General features: G+C 49.5%; 1 protein-coding gene and 2 non-coding genes across 8 annotated transcripts; 2 read left to right on the top strand and 1 right to left on the bottom strand.

Moving 5' to 3' along the window:
* Window positions 1–472: 472 nt before the first annotated feature.
* Window positions 473–13,941, bottom strand: TRIM41 (tripartite motif containing 41). Of its 6 annotated transcripts, XM_053566679.1 has the most exons (8): window positions 12,318–13,939; window positions 6,200–6,295; window positions 3,407–3,637; window positions 2,893–2,915; window positions 2,566–2,693; window positions 1,949–2,130; window positions 1,305–1,366; window positions 473–913 (listed from the first exon to the last, which is right to left on the bottom strand). In XM_053566679.1, the coding sequence occupies exons 1-8, from the start codon at window positions 13,122–13,124 to the stop codon at window positions 898–900; spliced, it is 1,545 nt and encodes a 514-aa protein (XP_053422654.1). In that variant the 5' UTR covers window positions 13,125–13,939; the 3' UTR covers window positions 473–897. The 6 variants fall into 6 exon arrangements, 4 of the variants coding, with proteins under 4 accessions (XP_053422654.1, XP_053422652.1, XP_053422653.1 ...); XM_053566677.1 differs by having other exon boundaries at window positions 473–1,366; window positions 12,318–13,941; XM_053566678.1 differs by having other exon boundaries at window positions 473–1,366; window positions 1,955–2,130; window positions 12,318–13,940.
* Window positions 13,942–16,262: 2,321 nt separating this feature from the next.
* Window positions 16,263–16,335, top strand: TRNAV-CAC (transfer RNA valine (anticodon CAC)). Its single transcript has one exon. It is a non-coding gene; the product is annotated as a tRNA-Val (tRNA).
* A 373-nt stretch (window positions 16,336–16,708) lies between these two features.
* TRNAK-CUU (transfer RNA lysine (anticodon CUU)) lies at window positions 16,709–16,781 on the top strand. The gene has a single exon. It is a non-coding gene; the product is annotated as a tRNA-Lys (tRNA).
* The last annotated feature ends 2,539 nt before the right edge of the window (window positions 16,782–19,320 follow it).

Genomic DNA, 19,320 nt, shown 5'->3' with positions numbered 1-19,320 from the left:
CTGTACTTTCAGATTTCAGCCAGACGTGAGTGGAACAACCCTAACACTTGGTTGACAGGCACAGTATTTGATCTACTGTAGTGGGTTAAGTCGGTTATGTCCCTCCTTTCCAGGTCTCTCCACTCAGTTGTCTGCAGGCCTTTGGCCTGTTTCAGCAGATGCCACCTATGTCCTAACAAAGATGTTCCAAGGACTTGCCTGGCCTTATGAGTTAGGGGTATGGAGATTCTTGGGGGAGCTTCAGATGGCAAAATCAAGAGAATGCTGAATGGTCCAGGAAAGAAACTAGGTGTAAGGTATTCAAATGGAGAGAGGGGGTAGATAATTTACAATCCTTGTTGATAATACCCGATGAAATGAGACTAACTAGTTCTCTGTTCCATGCTTCTCACTGGAGGGACAGGCTTGCTCTGGGAACGTTTAAATTGAGTACAGCTTGTTCCTGCTCATCTAGAGGAACGGACTCAACAAAAGAAGCAAATAAACATTTTATTCCACAACACAACCCACCTTCCCTTTTCCCCAAGAACATGAGTTTACCTCAGCCATCAAAGCAGAGGACAAAAGCTGACAAGTGACAAGGCAAGGGATTATTAGAAAAATAGATTATGCCCAAGCTCTCCTGGGGACCCAAACCCCTGTCCCCAGGCTCCCCTTCAGGGCTTGCCAAATGGAACTAAAGGCATGGGGAGGGGCTGGAAACAGAAAAGCCAACTCCATTTGAACAAAAGGGGGGAAAGGAGCCTGGCAGTTCAAACACCTGGAGAGGGGTAAGGTGGAAAGAGCTTTGCTCCTAGGTTAAGTGCTGGCAAAGGGAAGGGGGAGAAAATAATTTATTGGGTGATGTAATGGTATGTAGTTTCGATCATGGCGACCATTCCAGATCTCTCACTGAAGCTAAATTCTGGCCGGTCTATGGAGGTAGAAATTGGGGATGGAAGGAAAAGTTTAGAATCCTTCCTTCCCCAGGAGAGTAGACTTTTTTTTTTTTATTATTATTACCCAGCTCTACCCTTTGGCCCAGCCTGCCTCCCCAAAACAGCTTCCAAATCCCTTAGCTAAAATTTGTATCAGAAAATGGAATTTGAACAAGGATGTTGTTGAGTCTTGGCCAAACCCTCCAGCCCTAGAATTGACATCAAGGTTGAAGAGTAGGGGTGGGGAAAAGTAAGTTAGGGAATGAATTACTATCTCCCCTTATCCCTTCCTCAGACCCCAGGGCAGGGCAGGGCTGGGCTGGGCTGGGCAAGGCAAACGGAGGGAAGGCCAGGCAGTTGTTCTCGTTATCAGGGACCCATGCAGACCTGTTGGACAGACAGGAGGTGAGAGAAGGCCGAGCTGGAGGCCAGGAGGGTTCTTTAGGCTCCTAGAGGGAGAAGCAGGGGCCTGGGGTCAAGGGGGAGCGGGAAGCATAGCAGTAACAAACAGTGGGAGGAGCCTTGGGGCCCCCAAACTTAAATGGGCCACCTTCCACCACCACCCGTCCCCCTAGTGCTGACCAGAGGGGCCCCCACGGGTGGCAGGCTGATCAAGGGCAGAGCTTGATTCGGGTACCCTTAGACAGCACCCGAAAGAAGGGGAAGACACGCTCGCCCAGGAAGGCAGCTGAGAAGGTGTGCACATGGGCTAGAGTCTCTGCATTGTAGAAGCCCAGGCGCCCAGCCTCATAGTCCAGGTACACGCCAAAGCGCCGAGGTTTCTCACTAGGGCTCAGCACTGTCTGCTCCGTTGAGCTCTGTGCCTGGTAGCGTTTGCCGTTGGTGCCCACACACCACACTTCCCGCTGGAGCAGGGGCTGCTGGGGCAGGTGGAGCCGGCGGCGGCGATGGTGATGACGTGAGGAGCTGGCATCACCGCTGCCCACAGAGGACCCCCCAGAGCCCACCTTTTCCTTATGATGGGTTGATTCACGGGCAGCGCCCACCGCCCAGCCCCGCCGCCCGCCCACCTCTACCTCCCAGTAGTGCCGGCCAGAGCGGAAGCCCTGGGCCCCCAGTACGCAGCAGTCAGCCGAGAAACGCTTGGGATGGTCAGCAACCTCTTGCCGCCGCTCTGCCAGGCGGACCCCCCGGCGGTCAGGAGACAGCATCAGGGCCGGGTGAGCCGTGTCCGGGTCCAACGTCAGGTCCACTTGGGAGGAGGGAAGGAGAAATATGCCCAGACTGGAACAACTGTTCCCCATCAGCAGCCAACTCCACAGGTTGGGCCTTGCCTGCTGTCCGTCCCGCCTGCCCCTATCCAGCTCCCATTGGCTCCTCAAACCACCTATGGCCCCAGGTTCCTATGGTCTTTACCTCTCTCTTTACTATTGCTCCCAGGACACCTGGCAGGTCTACCCACTGGCTCTGGCTCTTCTTGCCACCCCCCACCCCCACCCCCGCGCCCCCCACCAAACCTACCCGAGCTAGGACCAACTACCCTTGGCTAGAAACTTCAGATTAGCCCACCTGTATCCTGCTCCATCTTGGTTCCCCACACCTCCCCCAGGGCCCAGCTTCCCTCAGGACCCAATCTCAGGTGTATGAAGGGAAAGGCAAAGGAAGGTCGTACAGGTGACCTCCCTACCTCTCGCAGCCTGACAGAACATCCGGCTCATTTTCCTCACGATGGCATCTGTTAGGAAGTCATGGCTATGGGGTTGGCACGGGTCAGGGGACCAGACCTCTGGGGGCTGCCGCTGTACCTCTTCACACCTGGAGGAAGGGGATGGGGCAGGGGGTGGGACCATGATATTCCCAAAGAAAAGAGCAGAAGCTGGGGGAAGGAGAGGAGGGTCCAGGAGGCAGAAACTCAGGTCCTGGGAAAGGAAGGAGAGGAGAGGGATACCCAAGAGAGGCAGGGACGGGCAACCAGATGCCACTGGGTCACAAAGGGTAAAGAGTGGGAACACACCTATTGAAAGTCTCCTTGATGTCCTGGGAATAACAGAAACAAAAAGAGGGAGAGGGAGAAAGAGACAAAGAAAGTGTCAGCTGCACAGAGACAGCTCCTTTCCCCCAGTCTCCAGCCAGAGAAAGGACTGAACTTGAACAGAAGGGAGAAGCAGCACCCTCAAGGCCCTCAAAAAACACGTATCCTTCTCAAGCACCCTTTGCCTCATCACACCTAACTCATATCACCTGCTGTAAGCCCCAAATAAAATTTTCAGAGTATGACTTCTCAACCCTCATTCACCCTACAACTCTACTTTCTTGCCTTTCACACACTACATGGACATTAACTCTGTCTCCAGCCTCAAAAAATGTTTTTGGTTTTCAGATTACACTATTGTGGGTTTCTCCCAGTGAGAAAACAAGCAGCTCTGGACAGGTGTCTAGTAAGCACTGCCTGACAGAGCCACATAGGATGCTAGGGGAGATGGGGGTGGTGGGGAACAGGGAGGGGGAAGGGGGAGAACACTGCTCACCTGGAGCAGCCGCAGGCCCCCCTGCTGGCTCCGCTCCTGGGCCTCTGCCAGCAGGCGGCTCAGCTGGGCAGCCTGCTCTGCAAGGCGGCTGGCCGCCGCACCTGCACGCCCCAGCTGGACTTCGTGCATTTCTCGGAGGCGCCGTTCCAACCCTGCCTGTTCTTCGGCCAGAAACCGTGTCAGACGCCCAAACTCTGAAGCCACAGCTGCCAGCTCTGATTTCATCTGGCTCTGGAATGATGCAAAGAGGATGATGGATACCACCTCAACACACAGGAAGATAAACTTCTATCTGCTTTGTACCTGCTGCTTCTCAATCCAAGGAAAGGAACCTTGCATTCCCCAAGTCCAACAAAGACCCAGGAGTGGGAAGAAGCCCCATCTCCTTTCCCACCTCCTGGCCTTACCAAGCACCACCTCTACAATGGTCCCAAATTCACAAACCTTTGTCTGGAAGACTTCTCTCCATCTGGCCTACCTACTTTTTTTTGAGACAGAGCCTCAAGCTGTCGCCCTGGGTAGAGTGCTGTGGTATCACAGATCACAGCAACCTCCCACTCCAGGGCTCAAGCAATTCTCTTGCCTCAGCCTCCCAAGTAGCTGGGACTACAGGTGCCTGCCACAATGCCCGGCTATTTTTTGGTTGCAGCCATTATTGTTTGGCGGGCTCAGGCTGGATTCAAACCTGCCAGCTCAGGTGTTTTTTTTTTTTGTTTGTTTGTTTTTAAGAGACAGAGTTTCACTTTGTTGCTCTCCATATAGGGCTGTAGTGTCACAGCTCACAGCAACCTCTAGCTCTTGGGCTTGGGCGATTCTCTTGCCTCACCCTCCCAAGTAGCTGTGACTACAGGTGCTCGCACAACGCTCGGCTATTGTTTGTTGTAGTTTGGCTGGACCCAGCTTGAACCTGCTACCCTCAATATATGGGGCTGGCACCCTACTCACTGACCCACAGGCGCAACCCTCGCCTACCTACTTTGACTCACCCTTTAGGTCTAAGCTTAAATATTCCTAGAGGAACCTTCCCTCCCCACTACAGATCTAAGTCAGGACCATCTCCATAAACACCATTATGAAGATAATCTCTTCATGGCACACAAAATACTGGAACGCTGTGTTTACACTGGAGTATCTTTTAACATTCTTCCCAGCTACAGCATAAGCTCCCGCTGGCAGGGACTGGGAATGTCTTTGTTTGTCATAGTGTCCTTGGATTCTGCCATAGCACCACTAGAGTAGGTACTGGTAAGAATTCTGGAAATGGGCTTGGTGCCCGTAGCACAGTGGTTAGGGTGCTGGCCACATGCACTGGGGCTGGTGGGTTCCAACCCAGCCAACGCCTGCTAAACAACAATGACAACTACTACAACAAAAAAATAGCCGGGCATTATGGCAGGCACCTGTAGTCCCAGCTACTGGGGAGGCTGAGACAAGAGAATCATTTGAGCCCAAGAGTTTGAGGTTGCTGTGAGCTGTGATGCCATAGCACTCTATTGAGGGCGACACGGGTAAGACTGTCAAAAAATAGAAGAATTTTTGAAATGAAATGAATATGTGATTCAGGAATTAAAACATGAAGTTAGGGTCCTGATTATATCTCTAGTTACAGTGACCTCTGGTAAGTCATCCAAACCCTCTACAGAGGGATCAGCAAACTTTTTCTGTAAAGTTCCAGATGGTGAATATTTTATGCTTTGTGGGCCAAGAGGTAAAATCAAGGGTATACAGGTACTTACTATCCTATAACAGAAAACACTTCTGTCCAATCCCACCCCATTTGCCTGGTCTGGGCCATCATGGGTGGTATTCATACTTCTTACTACCAGCTGCAGACATTCTCTGGACAGAAAGTAACAAACAGGCCAGAGTGGTTTGGTGGTCCTGGCTAGCTGGGGTGAGGGAAACAGACACAAGTTTCACTCTTTGCCCCAGTGACACTCAGATGCTGGTACATTTTTTTTTCTGTACCCCAAAGAGTCCAAAAGCATCAACTAGGTCAGCTAGTCAGAAGCAGGATGATCCCCCCACTCCCAGGCTCAAATTCCACCACTGAGTTCCTGGCAGTTAATAAAACAGTCTTTAACGTGTAGGTCATGATGAGCATAAGCCTTGGGAAGGGGCAAAGCCCAGCCAATGGTCAGGGAGGCAGGTGCCAGAAGGGAAGAGGGACAGAAGAGGATGTGCTAGTTTGGTCTCTGAAACTCATGGCGCCAGCCCATTCCAGCAGGTGCAGGGCATTGAAGAAAATGTCTAAAAAGACTCCTTGGGAATAGCTGAGCAATAATGAAAAGAAGGGCTGAGAAACACCAGACTAGGATAGGAAGTCGCTGCAATGCTAACATTCACTAATTCCTCCCTCCTACCAAAGACCCTTGGGCTTGTCCTTGGTCAGAGCAAGAGGTCCCACAACAACACTCCTCTCCTTCTCAGGCTGTTCTGCCACCGCCAGCATCTGTTCTGAGACTCAGGGGCTTCTCCGATGGTTGCTATGGGGAATCTGCCTTGCCTTCTTCAGGCTCTGGGTTGAGATATTCAGGTAGAAAGCCTTGCCCTGCAGACTTGGGCCAACACCTGACCCCCCAGTCTAGGCCTCAGTTTGCACTTCATTTTGGAACCTAGGAACCAACATGCCTCCTGACCCTCAAGGCCCTCCTTTCCACAGGGCCTGGAGATTTCTACCCAACTCGAAGGTGTGGGTCCTCTTCAGGGTACCTAGTCACCACTTGTGAGAATGGGCAGCCCTACCTTCCTTCCCTGACCACAGCATCAGTCAGCCCAGGAATACTTGCCTACCTTCAGCTCTGTCACCCTCCTCTCCTCCTTGGCCTTCATCTTCTGCACAGCCTCCAGGTGCTTCCTCAGAGGCTCCACGTGGCCCTGTAGTTTGGCCTGAGGGAATGGGAAATGGAAAGTTAGAGGCTGGGGGCTGAGAGAGGCAACAGCTCCTTCAGAGCCCACCTCTCTAATCCTCCCTATAGCGGGTTGGGGCTCAAAGCCTGACACCCCCACCACTGGTATCAAATGATCATCATACTCCCTCTTCCCCTTACTTCTCCCAGCAGATGGCAAGTGCCTCCAATCCTCCCTGTATTGATATGAAGCCCTGTGGTAGTCTCTGAAGGTGGGATCCTTAAGACTAGAGAGCCCCACACTCAAAGTTGGGGTGGACATGACTTGAGCCTTCACCACAATGAGTCTTTCCATACCAGTGTCCATTGGTCCCTGCCCCCTCATAAGCAATCTTCCCCATGATTTTCATCTCTAAATTTTTTTTTCTGATGATTTTTTGCTTGTGCTAAAAATCCTTCTTCCTGACCCCCCAAAGGCCTCCCTCTCCTCAGGACTCACAGAAACTGACTACCCCTCTCAAACAGATCTTTGCTGTCTCCTCTTGAGGGGATCTAGTCACCACTTGTGAGATGGACAGCTTTACCTTCCTTGCCTGATGACAGGGCCAATCAGTGGTCCTGACCACTTCCAAAATATCAACCCTCCATTTCTGGCCTTATCTCCTGAACCCACAACTTCCACACAGACCCTTAGGTCTAGCCACATAAAACTATTTGCTGTTTCCTCAGTACAATCCCATGCTGTTCCCTCTGCCTCGGACTGGGCTTCTCCGCTTGGTCCAAAGTACTCTTCTCCTAAAGCCCAGCTCCCTGACCACGGCTCTGACCCTACCCACCCCCCAACTTCCTCTGTGATCCCAAGGAATATCAAATAAAATGTATACACTACCCTCATACCAATAATTGATAAGTGTGCCTCCCCCAGGACACTGTGGAGTTCCTGCCCCCACTTATTTTAATTTCTATATTTCTCTCTGTCCATCTGCTTTCTCTTCCATGGTGTTATTTGCTAAAGGAACACAAAAACAAAAACCCTCTCAGAATTCCTAAGGTTATAACTTTCATAGCCAACAGCATGTGAGCTCAGTGTTCCAACAATGTTTACCAAAATCTTTTCCTTTAAAGGACTGTTAGAGACCAGAATAGGTGAAATAAGCCCTACTGACTTGCTCTTTCCCTTTTTATGTCTTACACTGGCCTTTCTCCCTCCTTTGCCTTGAGGAATACAGGAGAGAAGAGTTCAAGCCTGGACCCAGTGAGGTGACCCAAGGCAGGCCATGCTTCCAGTTTCCTCAGCTTAGAGTGAGATCAGCATCTATCCCACAGACAACATACTTAGTGCCTTGGCTTGCCTGTAGCAAAAGATCAGTACATGTTATCCAGTGTTTAATCTAGGCTTTAAGCTGCCAGTGACATCCTGATAATAACCCTTGCCCTAAAGAGGTTACTGACCCAGGGTAGAAAAGACAGTTGTTGCACAGGTAAGTGCAACAGAAAAAAATTACAGTCAATCCAGAATGTGAAAATAGCATATATTGCACAAAATGTACCCACTTTTTTTTTTTGTAAGAGACAGAGTCTTTCTTTATCACCTTCCGTAGAGTGCCATGGCATCATAGCTCACAGCAACCTCCAACTCATTCCTGGGCGTAGGTGATTCTCTTGCCTCGGCCTCCCGAGTAGCTGGGACTATAGGCGCCCACCACTACGCCCGGCTATTTTTTTGTTGCAGTTTGGCTGGGGCCAGGTTCAAGCCCGCCACCCTCGGTATATGGGGCTGGCGCCACTAAGCCACAGGCATCACCCACAAAATGTAACCTTTTGATAATACTATTTTTCTATTTTTTTTTTTTTTTTGTAGAGACAGAGTTTCACTTTATGGCCCTCGGTAGAGTGCCATGGCATCACACAGCTCACAGCAACCTCCAACTCCTGGGCCTAAGCGATTCTCTTGCCTCAGCCTCCCGAGTAGCTGGGATTACAGGTGCCCACCACAACACCTGGCTGTTTTTTTTGTTGCAGTTCGGCCGGGGCCGGGTTTGAACCCGCCACCCTCAGTATATGGGGCCGGCGCCTTACCGACTGAGCCACAGGTGCCACCCATACTTTCTATTTTTCTATAGTCAATTTCTACTCCATTAATTCAGAATCTATGCTTAAATTTGTCATTTAATATTTTTCCTAAATTGTTGACAAAAAATTCATTAGCAAAAATACAAATACAGTAATATTTAATAAAAAAATTGTGTATAAAGAAATATTTCTACAAAACAATACTGTGTATCAACCCAGTGCTGATTAGTGTATGTATGAATCCAAAAAGAATAAAACAGGCCAGATGTGGTGGCTCACACCTGTAATCCTAGCACAGCTGGAGGATCCCTTGAGCTTGAGAGTTTGAGATAGCCTGAGAAAAAGGGAGACCCTGTAATTCACCTCTAAAAAACAACAAAAAAAGAATTAGCCAGGCTTTGTGGTGGGCACCTGTAATCCCAACTACTCATGAGGCTTAGGCAGAAGACTGCTTGAATCATGAGTCTGAAGTTGTGAGCTAGGCCTGGACAAGAGTAAGACTCTGTCTCCAAAACAAAACAAAACAAACGGCGGCACCTGTGGCTCAGTGAGCAGCGCGCCGGCCCCATATGCCGAGGGTGGCGGGTTCAAACCCAGCCCCGGCCAAACTGCAACAACAAAAAAAAATAGCCCGGTGTTGTGGCGGGTGCCTGTAGTCCCAGCTACTCGGGAGGCTGAGGCAGGAGAATCACCTAAGCCCAGGAGTTGGAGGTTGCTGTGAGCTGTGTGATGCCACGGCACTCTACCGAGGGCAATAAAGTGAAACTCTGTCTCTACAAACAAAACAAAACAAACAAACAAAGAACTATATATATATATAGTTGAGACCAGCCCGATCAAGAGTGAGACCCCATCTTTACTAAAAATAGAAACATTAGGCTTGGTGCCTGTAGCTCAAGTGGCTAGGGAACCAGCCACATATACCAGAACTGTGGGGTTGGAATCCAGCCAGGCCTGCCAAACAGCAATGATAACTACAACCAAAAAATAGCCAGGCATTGTGGCAGGCACCTATAGTCCCAGCTAGAGGCAAGAGAATCGCTTAAGCCCAAGAGTTTGAGGTTGCTGTGAGCTGTGATGGCAGAGGACTCTACTCAGGGCGACAGCTTGAGAGTCTGTCTAACAAAAAAGAAAGAAAGAAAGAAAAATTAGCTGGGTGTTGTGGTGGATGCCTGTAGTCCCAACCACTCGATAGGCTGAGGCAGAAGGCTCACTTAAGACCACAAGTTTGAGGTTGCTGTGAGTTATGCTATAGCACTCTACCAAGGGCGTCAAAGTGTGACTCTTTAAAAAAAAAGCCTAAGGCCAGGTGTGGTGGCTCATGCCTGTAATCCTAGCACTGTGGGAGGCTGAGATGAATATATTGCCTGAACTCACAGGTTCAAGACCACCCTGAGCTAGAGCAAGACCTCATCTCTATAAATAGCTGGGCATTGCGGCAGGCACCTGTAGTCCCAACTGTTCTGGAGGGTGAGGCTAGAGAATAGCTTGAGTCCAAGAGTTTGAGGTTGCTGTAAGCAATAACACTCTACTGAGGGCAACAAAAGTGAGACTCTTGTCTCAAAAAAAAAAAAAAAAAAAAATAGCCTAAAAGTCACTCGATTTACTTCTATATAATAAAGCTTACATTTTACATGTGCTGATCAGTTAATGTCAAAATTAAATATGTGTATCTGGCCTCACAAATTGCAGAGCCCAGTAATTAAGAAAAGGGATTAAGAGTTCTTTTAATTCCTCACCCACTTCAGAACCTAAATATTACAAGATCACCAGCCAGCATTCAACAGATTTGTCTAATCCAAATTAAAATCCAGTTAAAAGAACTTTCAACAAGTCTGGTGAGGGGTAGGTGTCAAGGTAAACAGTGGAATGCCCATGGGCAGTCCAGCCCAAGTTCCAGTTAACAAAGTAAACGCACATGATGTGATAGTTATGGTAATTTGGAACCAAGGGGATATAAAAGGGGAAGCAAAAAACGGAGCTCATAACTTTCACTAAAAATGTGGGCCTAGACTGGGAGAGATACTCACGCTTATAATCCTAGCCCTCTGGGAGGCCAATGTGGGTGGATCCCTTGAGGTCAGGAGTTTGAGACCAGCCTGAGCAAGAGTGAGACCCTGTTGTCTACTAAAAATAGAAAAAGTAGCTGGGTATTGTAGCGGGTGCCTGTAGTCCCAGCTACTTGGGAAGCTGAGGCAGAAGAATGGCTTGAGCCCAGGAATTTGAGGTTGCTGTGAGCAATGACACCATGACACTCTACCTAGGGCAACAGAGACTCTCTCTAAAAAAAAAAAATAATAATAAAAAAGAAAAAAGCGGGCCTAACAGGCAGGCAATGTTACCAATGCAGTGATTCCCAGGCTAGACTGGGCTTTCTAAAGCTATACTCACCCCTGCTGATTCACAAACTCTAGTGGTAGAACCCACTGTACTTTCGAAAATCTTCCCTAGTAATTCTGACAATCAGCCAGGTTTAACAATCATTGTATGTAAGGAATAGTTACTTGTGGTGAGGTGACGCAGGTTTGTCTTAGCTGTGTCAGAACTGAGAAGCCACACATTACTCTAAAATTGGAGTACTCAGCTTGGCGCCCATAGCTCAGTGGTTACAGCTCTGGCCACATACATGCGGACTGCTAAACAAGGACAACTACAACAACAATAACAGAAATAGCCGGGGCATTGTGGTGGGCACCTGTAAACCCAGCTACTTGGGAGGCTGAGGCAAATGAATCGCTTAAGCACAAGAGTTTGAGGTTGCTGTGAATTTGACACCGCGGCACTCTACTGAGGGTGACATAATGAAACTCTGTCTCAAATAAATAAATAAAATAAAGTAAAATTGGCATAATGAGGATAATACCTAAATGAAATTACTGTAGGAATCAGGAGTGCAAACAGACAAAAAAAACAAAACAGCTCTGTGCAGCTCTCCTCCTCCTGGGCCTGTTACTTTAAACCCATCCAGGCCTTCACTAAGTAGTGCCATCTGTATGTGTGCTGGCTGTCTCCTAGACAGATAACCTTTATAATATATTCAAAGACAATCACAAGTAGGAGGCAAGACATTAGCCAAACCAGAATCGACTCCAAGAAAAAAGGTTGCAAGTCAGAAAAGTCAAACCACTACATCCAAATGGTGCTGATGTTGTTACTGTACACCAGGGAGAGGGACGGTAATAATAATCATCACTTACTAACGATGTATGGCCACAAATACAGTACTTAAAACCTCTGTTTCCCAGTCCGTAAAATGGAAAGTATGAACTCAAAGGGTCGCTCTGAGTTGTAATGACATAGTCTGTTAAAAGTGCCTACACAAAATGTCCAGTAATTATTAACTACCAATCCTGGAAAAATTCAAGTTCAAAGACATAACCAAGATTTGACAGTAAGTGCAGAGCCAGGTCTTCTGACTCAAAAGCCCCTTTACTGGTCAGTACAGCAGACAAATGAAGATCAACAACAAAAGTCCTTGAGTGGCGAACCAAGCCATATGATGGAGTGGGTGGGAAATTTAGTGGGAGGCAAGCAAAGGGCCTTTGGGTCTCACACTAGTACTCACTCATTTCTATGCTATTGCTTCAGAGCCCTTCCTGTTCTCTGAGGGCCCCAGTTCTATCTCTACATGTCTCAGTCAAACATACTTAAGACTCACCTAGGAGAAAATGAGACTGAGGGTAAAGCTCTAGGGACCTGTCACTTGCACTCTAACACTTTGGGGACAGTGGAAGTGTGAAACGGCAGTAGCTTGCTCCAGGGAAGATGAAACCCAGCGATATGGCATCACTGGCTTTGAGCTATTTGCTTTGAGGAAGCCACCTTTTCCTGATGTTCTTCTATGTCTGCATTCTAACCCACCTTGACGCCAGTTAAGTGCTTAAATAAGAAGAATCAGCTCACTAGTATAGGAGGTTCTTTGGGGGACCCCCCGGCTCCTTACTTTCTGTCCACCCCTACTAAACTCCCATCTTCTTGACTTCTCTCACCTTGTACTCCTGCACCACTTCCTCCAAAGGCACCACGCTGTGCTGTTTGTGGCTCCTGGATTCTCGGCACACCACACAGATGGCCTCTTCGTCCACCTCACAGAAGAGTTTCAGGGCTTCTTGGTGTTTGGGACAGATGCCCTGCTCGTTCACACGGCTCCCGCGACCAGGGGTCGGGTGCATCTGTCGAATCACCTGGACCATGTTGGCCAGCTGCAAGTTGGGGCGGAAGCTCCGCCGAGGAAAGCTCTTTCGGCACTGGGGGCAGGTGAAGCACCTTCGAGGGGCTGGAGGAGGAGGCAGTGGGGTGACGGGGTCTAGCTCCTCTTCCTCGTCCTCCTCCAGCACTTCTTCCTCGTCCTCCTCATCCTCTCCCCCGAGATCCTCCTCCATGTCCTCAAAGTAGTAGTCCAGGTCTTCTTCCTCGTCCTCCTCCTCCCACACGTAGTCCATGTTGTCCCAATTGGACCCGCCCATGCCACTGGTCCAGAAAACACCCTCCTCTTCCTCTTCGACCTCCTCCTCCATGTCGCCCTCGTAGTCTTCATCTCGCATAGGGGTGTCCCACCCCCCGCCGGCTCCCACCGCCTCCACTTCCTCTTCTTCGCCGTCCTCCTCCTCCTCCCGGTCTAACTCTTCCCTGTCCTCTTCATCCTCCCCGCCCCACAACTGGGTTACACACACTCGGCAGAAGTTGTGCCCACAGCCGATGGATACGGGGTCGGTGAAGTAATCGAGGCAGATGGCGCACACCGCCTCCTCCTGAAGGGTCTGCACAGGGTTGGGTGTCATGGCAACGGCAGCCATCTTAGTGTCCAGTCAGCCAGTGTAGATGTGCGGTGGGGGGGTGGGGGCGGGGGTCTTCCCTCTCAGACGCCCTGGCGACCCGGCCCCACCCCCAGCCCTGGCTTTCCACGCCTCGCCTCAAGCGCGGCCAGAGAACGTCCTTCCGACAACCCTCCCTTCCACACAAGAGTTCCCTACTCCCAAACGACAACCGTGTCTCTGCGAGGGGAGGGGACAGAGCTAAGCGCCACCGCCAAGCCCCTCAGGCGGCCCTGAGTGCAAATCTGCCCCAACGCTCCCTTGGCCTCCTCATAAACCCCCGCCCCACCTCACTTCCTGGCCCCGCCCCTGGCTTCCGGCCTCGCTCCCAACACTTCCGGCGTCTCCAAGCTTGCGAGTTCCCTTTGCGCTCGTGCTACGCCCCCTTCTTTCCCGCCGGGCCCCAGGGCGACAGGAAACCGAGAGGAGACGCTCTAGCCGGCACTCGGGACCAGAGCGGAAAGCTAGGACGGTGGAGGCTCAAGTCTCTGTGATGCACGGCCGCGGGGAATGCAGACACCACAGAAGGATCGCCCAAACCCCATCCCCCACCACTTGGGACAAACTTCGGAGAGGTGTGGGAACGCTTGGCGGCCGTCTGCTTTTGGCGCTATGACCGCGTCGGCCCGGTGCCATCCTACCGATCAGACACGAACGACTGCAGCAAGGACTCCCCACAGCTGGCGCCGGAAGCGGAGGGGAGGGCCTCGGAGAACACTGTGAAGTTCTTCCTGCCCTTCTTAGCGGCAGACTTCGTTGTTGAGGACCCTTGAGTCCCTCTGAGTGTGTTAGAGGCGGGGCCGGGGACTTCCCAACCTCCCCCAATTGTAGTTGGCATTTCCACACCTAGTTTAGAAACTCAATCGATTACTGCCAGGTCGTTTGGATGAACTTTTCCAACTACCCATCAGTAAAGGAATAGTGACGAGTCGTTATATTTACATTCACACAGTAAAACGCTTTAGCTCTGCAAAGGGACTCTTCAAGATGCATTATCAAGTAAAAAAAAAAAAAAAGAAAAAAAAGCAAGGTGCTGAAAAGTGATGTAAAGTATACCTCAACTGTGAAAAAAAAGAGGGAGGAGGGCGGCGCCAGGCCCGTTTGCCGGAGGTGGAGGGTTCAAACCCAGCCCCAGTCAAAAACTGCAAAAAAAAAAAGGCCGGTTGCGGTGGCTCACGCCTGTCATCCCAGCACTGTGGGAGGCTGAGGAGAGAGGATTGCTTGAGCTCAGGAGTTCGAGGCTTGTCTGAGCGAGAGTGAGACGCCCGACTCATGGAAAAAAAAATGGAAAAACCCAGCCGGGCGCCGCGGCGAGCGCCTGTAATCCCAGCGGCTTCGGAGTTTGAGGCAGCAGGATGCCCACAGCCCGAGTCTGAGGTTGCATTGAGCTACAATGCCATTGCCCTCTGCTCAGGGCATAGGGTAGAACTCTGTCTCGACAAAAAAAAAAAAAAAAAAAAAAAAAAAGGCGGCGCCTGTGGCTCAGTGGATAGGGTGCCGGCCCCATATACCGAAGGGAGCGGGTTTAAACCCGGCCCCAGCCGAACTGCAACAACAAAAAAAATAATAGCCGGAGGTTGTGACGGTCGGCTGTAGTCCCAGCTGTTCGGGAGGCTGAGGCAAGAGAATCGCTTAAGCCCAGGAGTTAGAGGTTGCTGTGAGCAATGTGACGCCCCGGCACTTTACCAAGGACGGTAAAGTGAGACTGTCTCTACAAAAAAAAAAAGAGGGAGGACGTTACAACTGTTTGATATGTCTATAGTCCTGTGTTTACTCACATAAGGATAATAGTTCTCACCTTAGAGTGTTTGAATTTGTAAAAATTAAAGTTAATGAGCTAGCCGTGTAGCTCACGCCTTCAATCCCAAGCACTCTAGGAGGCCTTGGTGGGAGGATCCCTTGAGCTCAGGAGTTTGAGACCAGCCTGAGCAAAACAGGAAAATTAACCGGCCTTGATAGTGAGCACCTGTGAGCATCTGTAGTCCCAGCTACTTCGGAGACTGAGCAAGAAAATCGCTTAAGCCCAAGAGCTTAAGGTTGCTGTGAGCTGTGACGCAACAGCACTCTACCGAGGGCGACAAAGTGAGACTCTGTCTTAAACAAACAAACAAAAAGGTTAATGTCACATAAACCGATTAGAACGTTGTCTAGCACGTAGAGCCATAGAGGGGTTAGCTACCCTTTATTATCATCATCGTCTGTGGAAGAATACTTGCAGCCGAGTGTTTTGGGTAACGCTGCGACTTGGGGATAGCAAAGACACTTTTTCGTATATGTCGTTCACTAGCCTTTGAATTTGGAACCTAGCCAATGTATATCTAAAAACAAGAAAGAAGGCTTGGCTCCCGTAGCTCACTGGCTAGAGCGCTGGCCACTTATACCGAGGCTGGCGGGTTGGAACCCAGGCCGGACCTGCTAAAGAACAAGGGCAACTACAAAAAATAATAATAATAATAAAAGGAAAGAAAAGAAAGAAAAATAGCCGGTGTTGTGGCGGGCGCCTGTAGTCCCAGCTCCTTGGGAGGCTGAGGCAAGAGAATCGTTGGGCCCAAGAGGTTGAAGTTGCTGTGAGCTGTGATGCTACAGCACTCTAGGGAGGGCGACATAGTGAGACTCTATGTCAGAAAAGAAAGAAAGAAAGAAAGCTTCTTTCTGAGCTGTGCACCACTCATGCTTTGTAGTTGAGATGCCTAGAGGTTTGACCCAATGGAATGCCATCTTAAAAGCAGAGGCTCCAATTGGGTTAAATTGTAGGACCACGATTCTTGCACAGAATCACCAGTGAGTGCCGGGAACTCCTTGATGCCGGGCGGGAGATGTAGAATTTACTCCCACTCCACGCGCTTCCCGCCTCATGGTTTGAAAACGCCAGGTGGACGCGGGCTTCCCTAGCTTCTGAGGACGTCCTATGAAACACGACAAAACCAAACCCTTGTGGCTGAACTATACCAGGCCATGCTAGAGACTGCGGACTCTGCCTTGGGGAAGTCGGGCCACAGAACCTAGACACAGTTCACCCGGCCGCCGCACTGGTCCGCTGTCTCGCCAGAACTCTGGCCTCACATCATACCCAGTTTTGCGTAGCTTCAAAATGATGCCAGTGAAAGTGTTCCTTCGGTGGTTTCCGTAGTGTAGTGGTTATCACATTCGCCTCACACGCGAAAGGTCCCCGGTTCGAGACCGGGCGGAAACAAATTTTTGATTCAGGGAACTCTTTACCCGCTCCCTGCCGGAGAACTGCGTTCCATGTCACACGAAGGGCAAGACATCGTCTGTTCCAGAGAGAGCGGCGCTGAAATAGACCCCCGCTCACTGGGGAGGCCCTTCGTGAAACCCTGAAATGTTAAGTTCAGGTCTCATGCCCTACCTAACTCTTGCACTTCCCCTCGGAAGCCCGTGCGGCTACTTCTGTCCTGTCCAGGGCTGGCGGATTTTGGACTCTCGGCTCTAGCGCATAGCACAGAGCAGGTCCTCAGTGGGCTCACCGCATAGAGAGTGTGTGGCACCACTGCAGCTGAACCTTGGTTGGTCTCTTGAGACATAACAAAGAGATTCTGTCGTCAGGTGCCCGGCTAGCTCAGTCGGTAGAGCATGAGATTCTTAATCTCAGGGTCGTGGGTTCGAGCCCCACGTTGGGCGGAAGTTGTTTTGGAACTTATCAGGCACTTTAGTTACAAAAACAATATAGACCTAACCCTGGTGGGTGCTGAATCGTGGGCGACCCTGGGTGGCCTCTTGTAGGTGGGCGGAAGACCCGCCCCTGGGGTGCCTACACAGTCCTTATAGCCCTTTGCTGACTCTCGGATAATGGATGAGAGGTACAGGAGGACAGAATTTCTGGAATGGATTGCAACAACGACAGCCATGGCCTTTGCTCAAGTTCAGCACATGTTTAGGCACCTTCTGTTTACCAGATGACCTACCTGGGTGTTGGGGTCGACCTACTTAGCTGCCCTGGAGTCAGTTTACTGAAGCTAGGGTGAGACCCTAAGACCACTCCCATAGAGATGGGACCTGGGGAGACCAATAAATTCGCTCTGATTTACATTTTAGAGGGATTCCTTCAGGAATGTTGGAAGCAGGGAGTCTGAGGGGACATTACACTGTGTCAGGGAGAGGGGCTGGAGCTTTGGGTGGATTCATAACCAAGATCAGAGGCTGAGGATGGAGGAGGGGCAGGGTAAGAAAACAAAAGTAGAGAGAAGCCTTGAATAGCCTGGGCCAGAGATGCTGAGACATCTAAAAGGGCACGCCCAACACACAGGTGGACCTGAAGTTCACTGCTGGAGCCCAAGGTGCAGAACTAAAATGCCAGTTCATGCAACGAGCCCAATGGGACCTCTGGGGACACAGAGCCTCGGGTAGATCGAGAAGGAGGCAGTGTAGGAAGAGAACTTGCAGCAAAGCCCACCAAGACCTAGGGAATTGTGATGTGCAAGAGAGAGGAAGAGATCAGCAGAGTCAAATTCAGCACACGGTCCAGTAATAGAAGGCAGTAAAACCTCCTTGGCTTGGGCCACATGATGACTTTAACCAGAGAACCAGACTCAAACAAGACAAGCTCCAGCCCTGAGCCCTGATGGTAGACAGGGGTTCTGGGTCACAGGCACAGCTAATACCTCAGCACCACTCAGCCTTCCTTCTGGCTCCCAAGGTATTAGGAAATCAGCGTTGGCGACAGGAAAACATTCAGCAGTATTAATTAATCCATGCTACTCTTATATTTGCATATACATGTGTAGGTATGCAGATCTACATAGTATAGCACACTTTAAACCTCGTCCAACTCTGTACATACATTTGAGTGACGAATTTTATTTTTATAAAAATACTTCAAAAGATTTCATTACAAGTTTAATAAAAGTTTCAGGTTTATTTAAAAAACTGGCTTAAACTTTGATATTCATTAATTTCTATTTTTCACTTTTAAAATAATTTTGCATAATAGCAATACACAATTATTTCTAAAAGCATATATAAAATGATTTCATTGTTTGATTTTTACATTTACTTTAACTTACGTTTTGATAAACATATTCAAATCTCCTATAATTTGGTGAATGTTGCATTTTTTTAAATTTTCTCTGCCCATGGAGCACAAATTATGTGAAAACTGAAACCCTCTGGCTGTCTTTCCTGGAAGAGAGGAACCAATGAGGAGGCAAAATCCAGTCTTAAGCCTTTGAAGCCACATTTACCTCTTTTGGGGCTCACTACTTTTATTCTGTCTTCACTCGTTCTTTTCATTTTAATTGCTAGACGGATCTGATTTCACTACTTGCTGAGATCACTCTCTGTGGTTTGACAAACCTGGTTACCAGGGCACCAGAAGACTAATGTTAGGGGAAGAATGATTCCAAGGGTCGCTGGCTTGTGAGGGGACCAGCAATGGGATTCCGACTACTGGATGGAAGTGACATCTTACAAAATTTATGCAAAGATGCCAGCTGTGGGTTTTTGTAGTGTGGCAGTTGTCACATTCACCTAACACTGGAAAAGTCGTCCCTTGTTCGAAACTGGGCAGAAACGTTCTCATACCCCTTTTACAACCAAGGGAGTTTCTTCTGACCTGAATATACTTTTACTTTAGTCATTTGCCATTGAATGTATGTGGATATATTTAATTACATTCATATATGTTTGATTATTGTTATCCATGCTCCTGTCTTTTCCAATCCATTACCAATGCTCTTTCTCTTCAACCTGTATATTCCAGGTCTGGGCCTGTAGGTGCGAAGAAGATGGTCTTATGTCATTAGGAAATGCCTTCACAGAACTCCGAGTCCTGGCGGGTCACTTATAGCCAGCGGCACAAGAATGCCACACAACGGCAAATGAAATATTACAAAGTGCCAGCAAGAATGGGTTGGGAAAGGACTTATGGTGGGAGTACAGGCAGAGGAAAAGTGTTCCTAGGAAGGACAATCACTGGTGATGATATCCTGGGTGTGGATGTGGGTGTGGTTGTCTATGTGACTGGCCCTGTGTTGCCCACAGAGGGAGCTAGTATTATTGTTCCCAGTTTACATACCAGACCATCAAGGCACAAACACGTCTCATAAGATGATGAAACATGGGCAGGCGGAGCTAAAGAACCAGGACCCAGGGATAAGTTCAAGTGAAGCACAGGCGAGAAAGCAGCGTTTGCGCGGGCTGCCGAGTGCAGGAGCTGGGATGG

This window comes from Nycticebus coucang, chromosome 17 (assembly GCF_027406575.1).
Source record: "Nycticebus coucang isolate mNycCou1 chromosome 17, mNycCou1.pri, whole genome shotgun sequence".
Lineage (NCBI taxonomy): Eukaryota > Metazoa > Chordata > Mammalia > Primates > Lorisidae > Nycticebus > Nycticebus coucang.
Note: the sequence above shows the minus strand (reverse complement) of the source record. Positions and strands in the feature narration are given on the sequence as shown.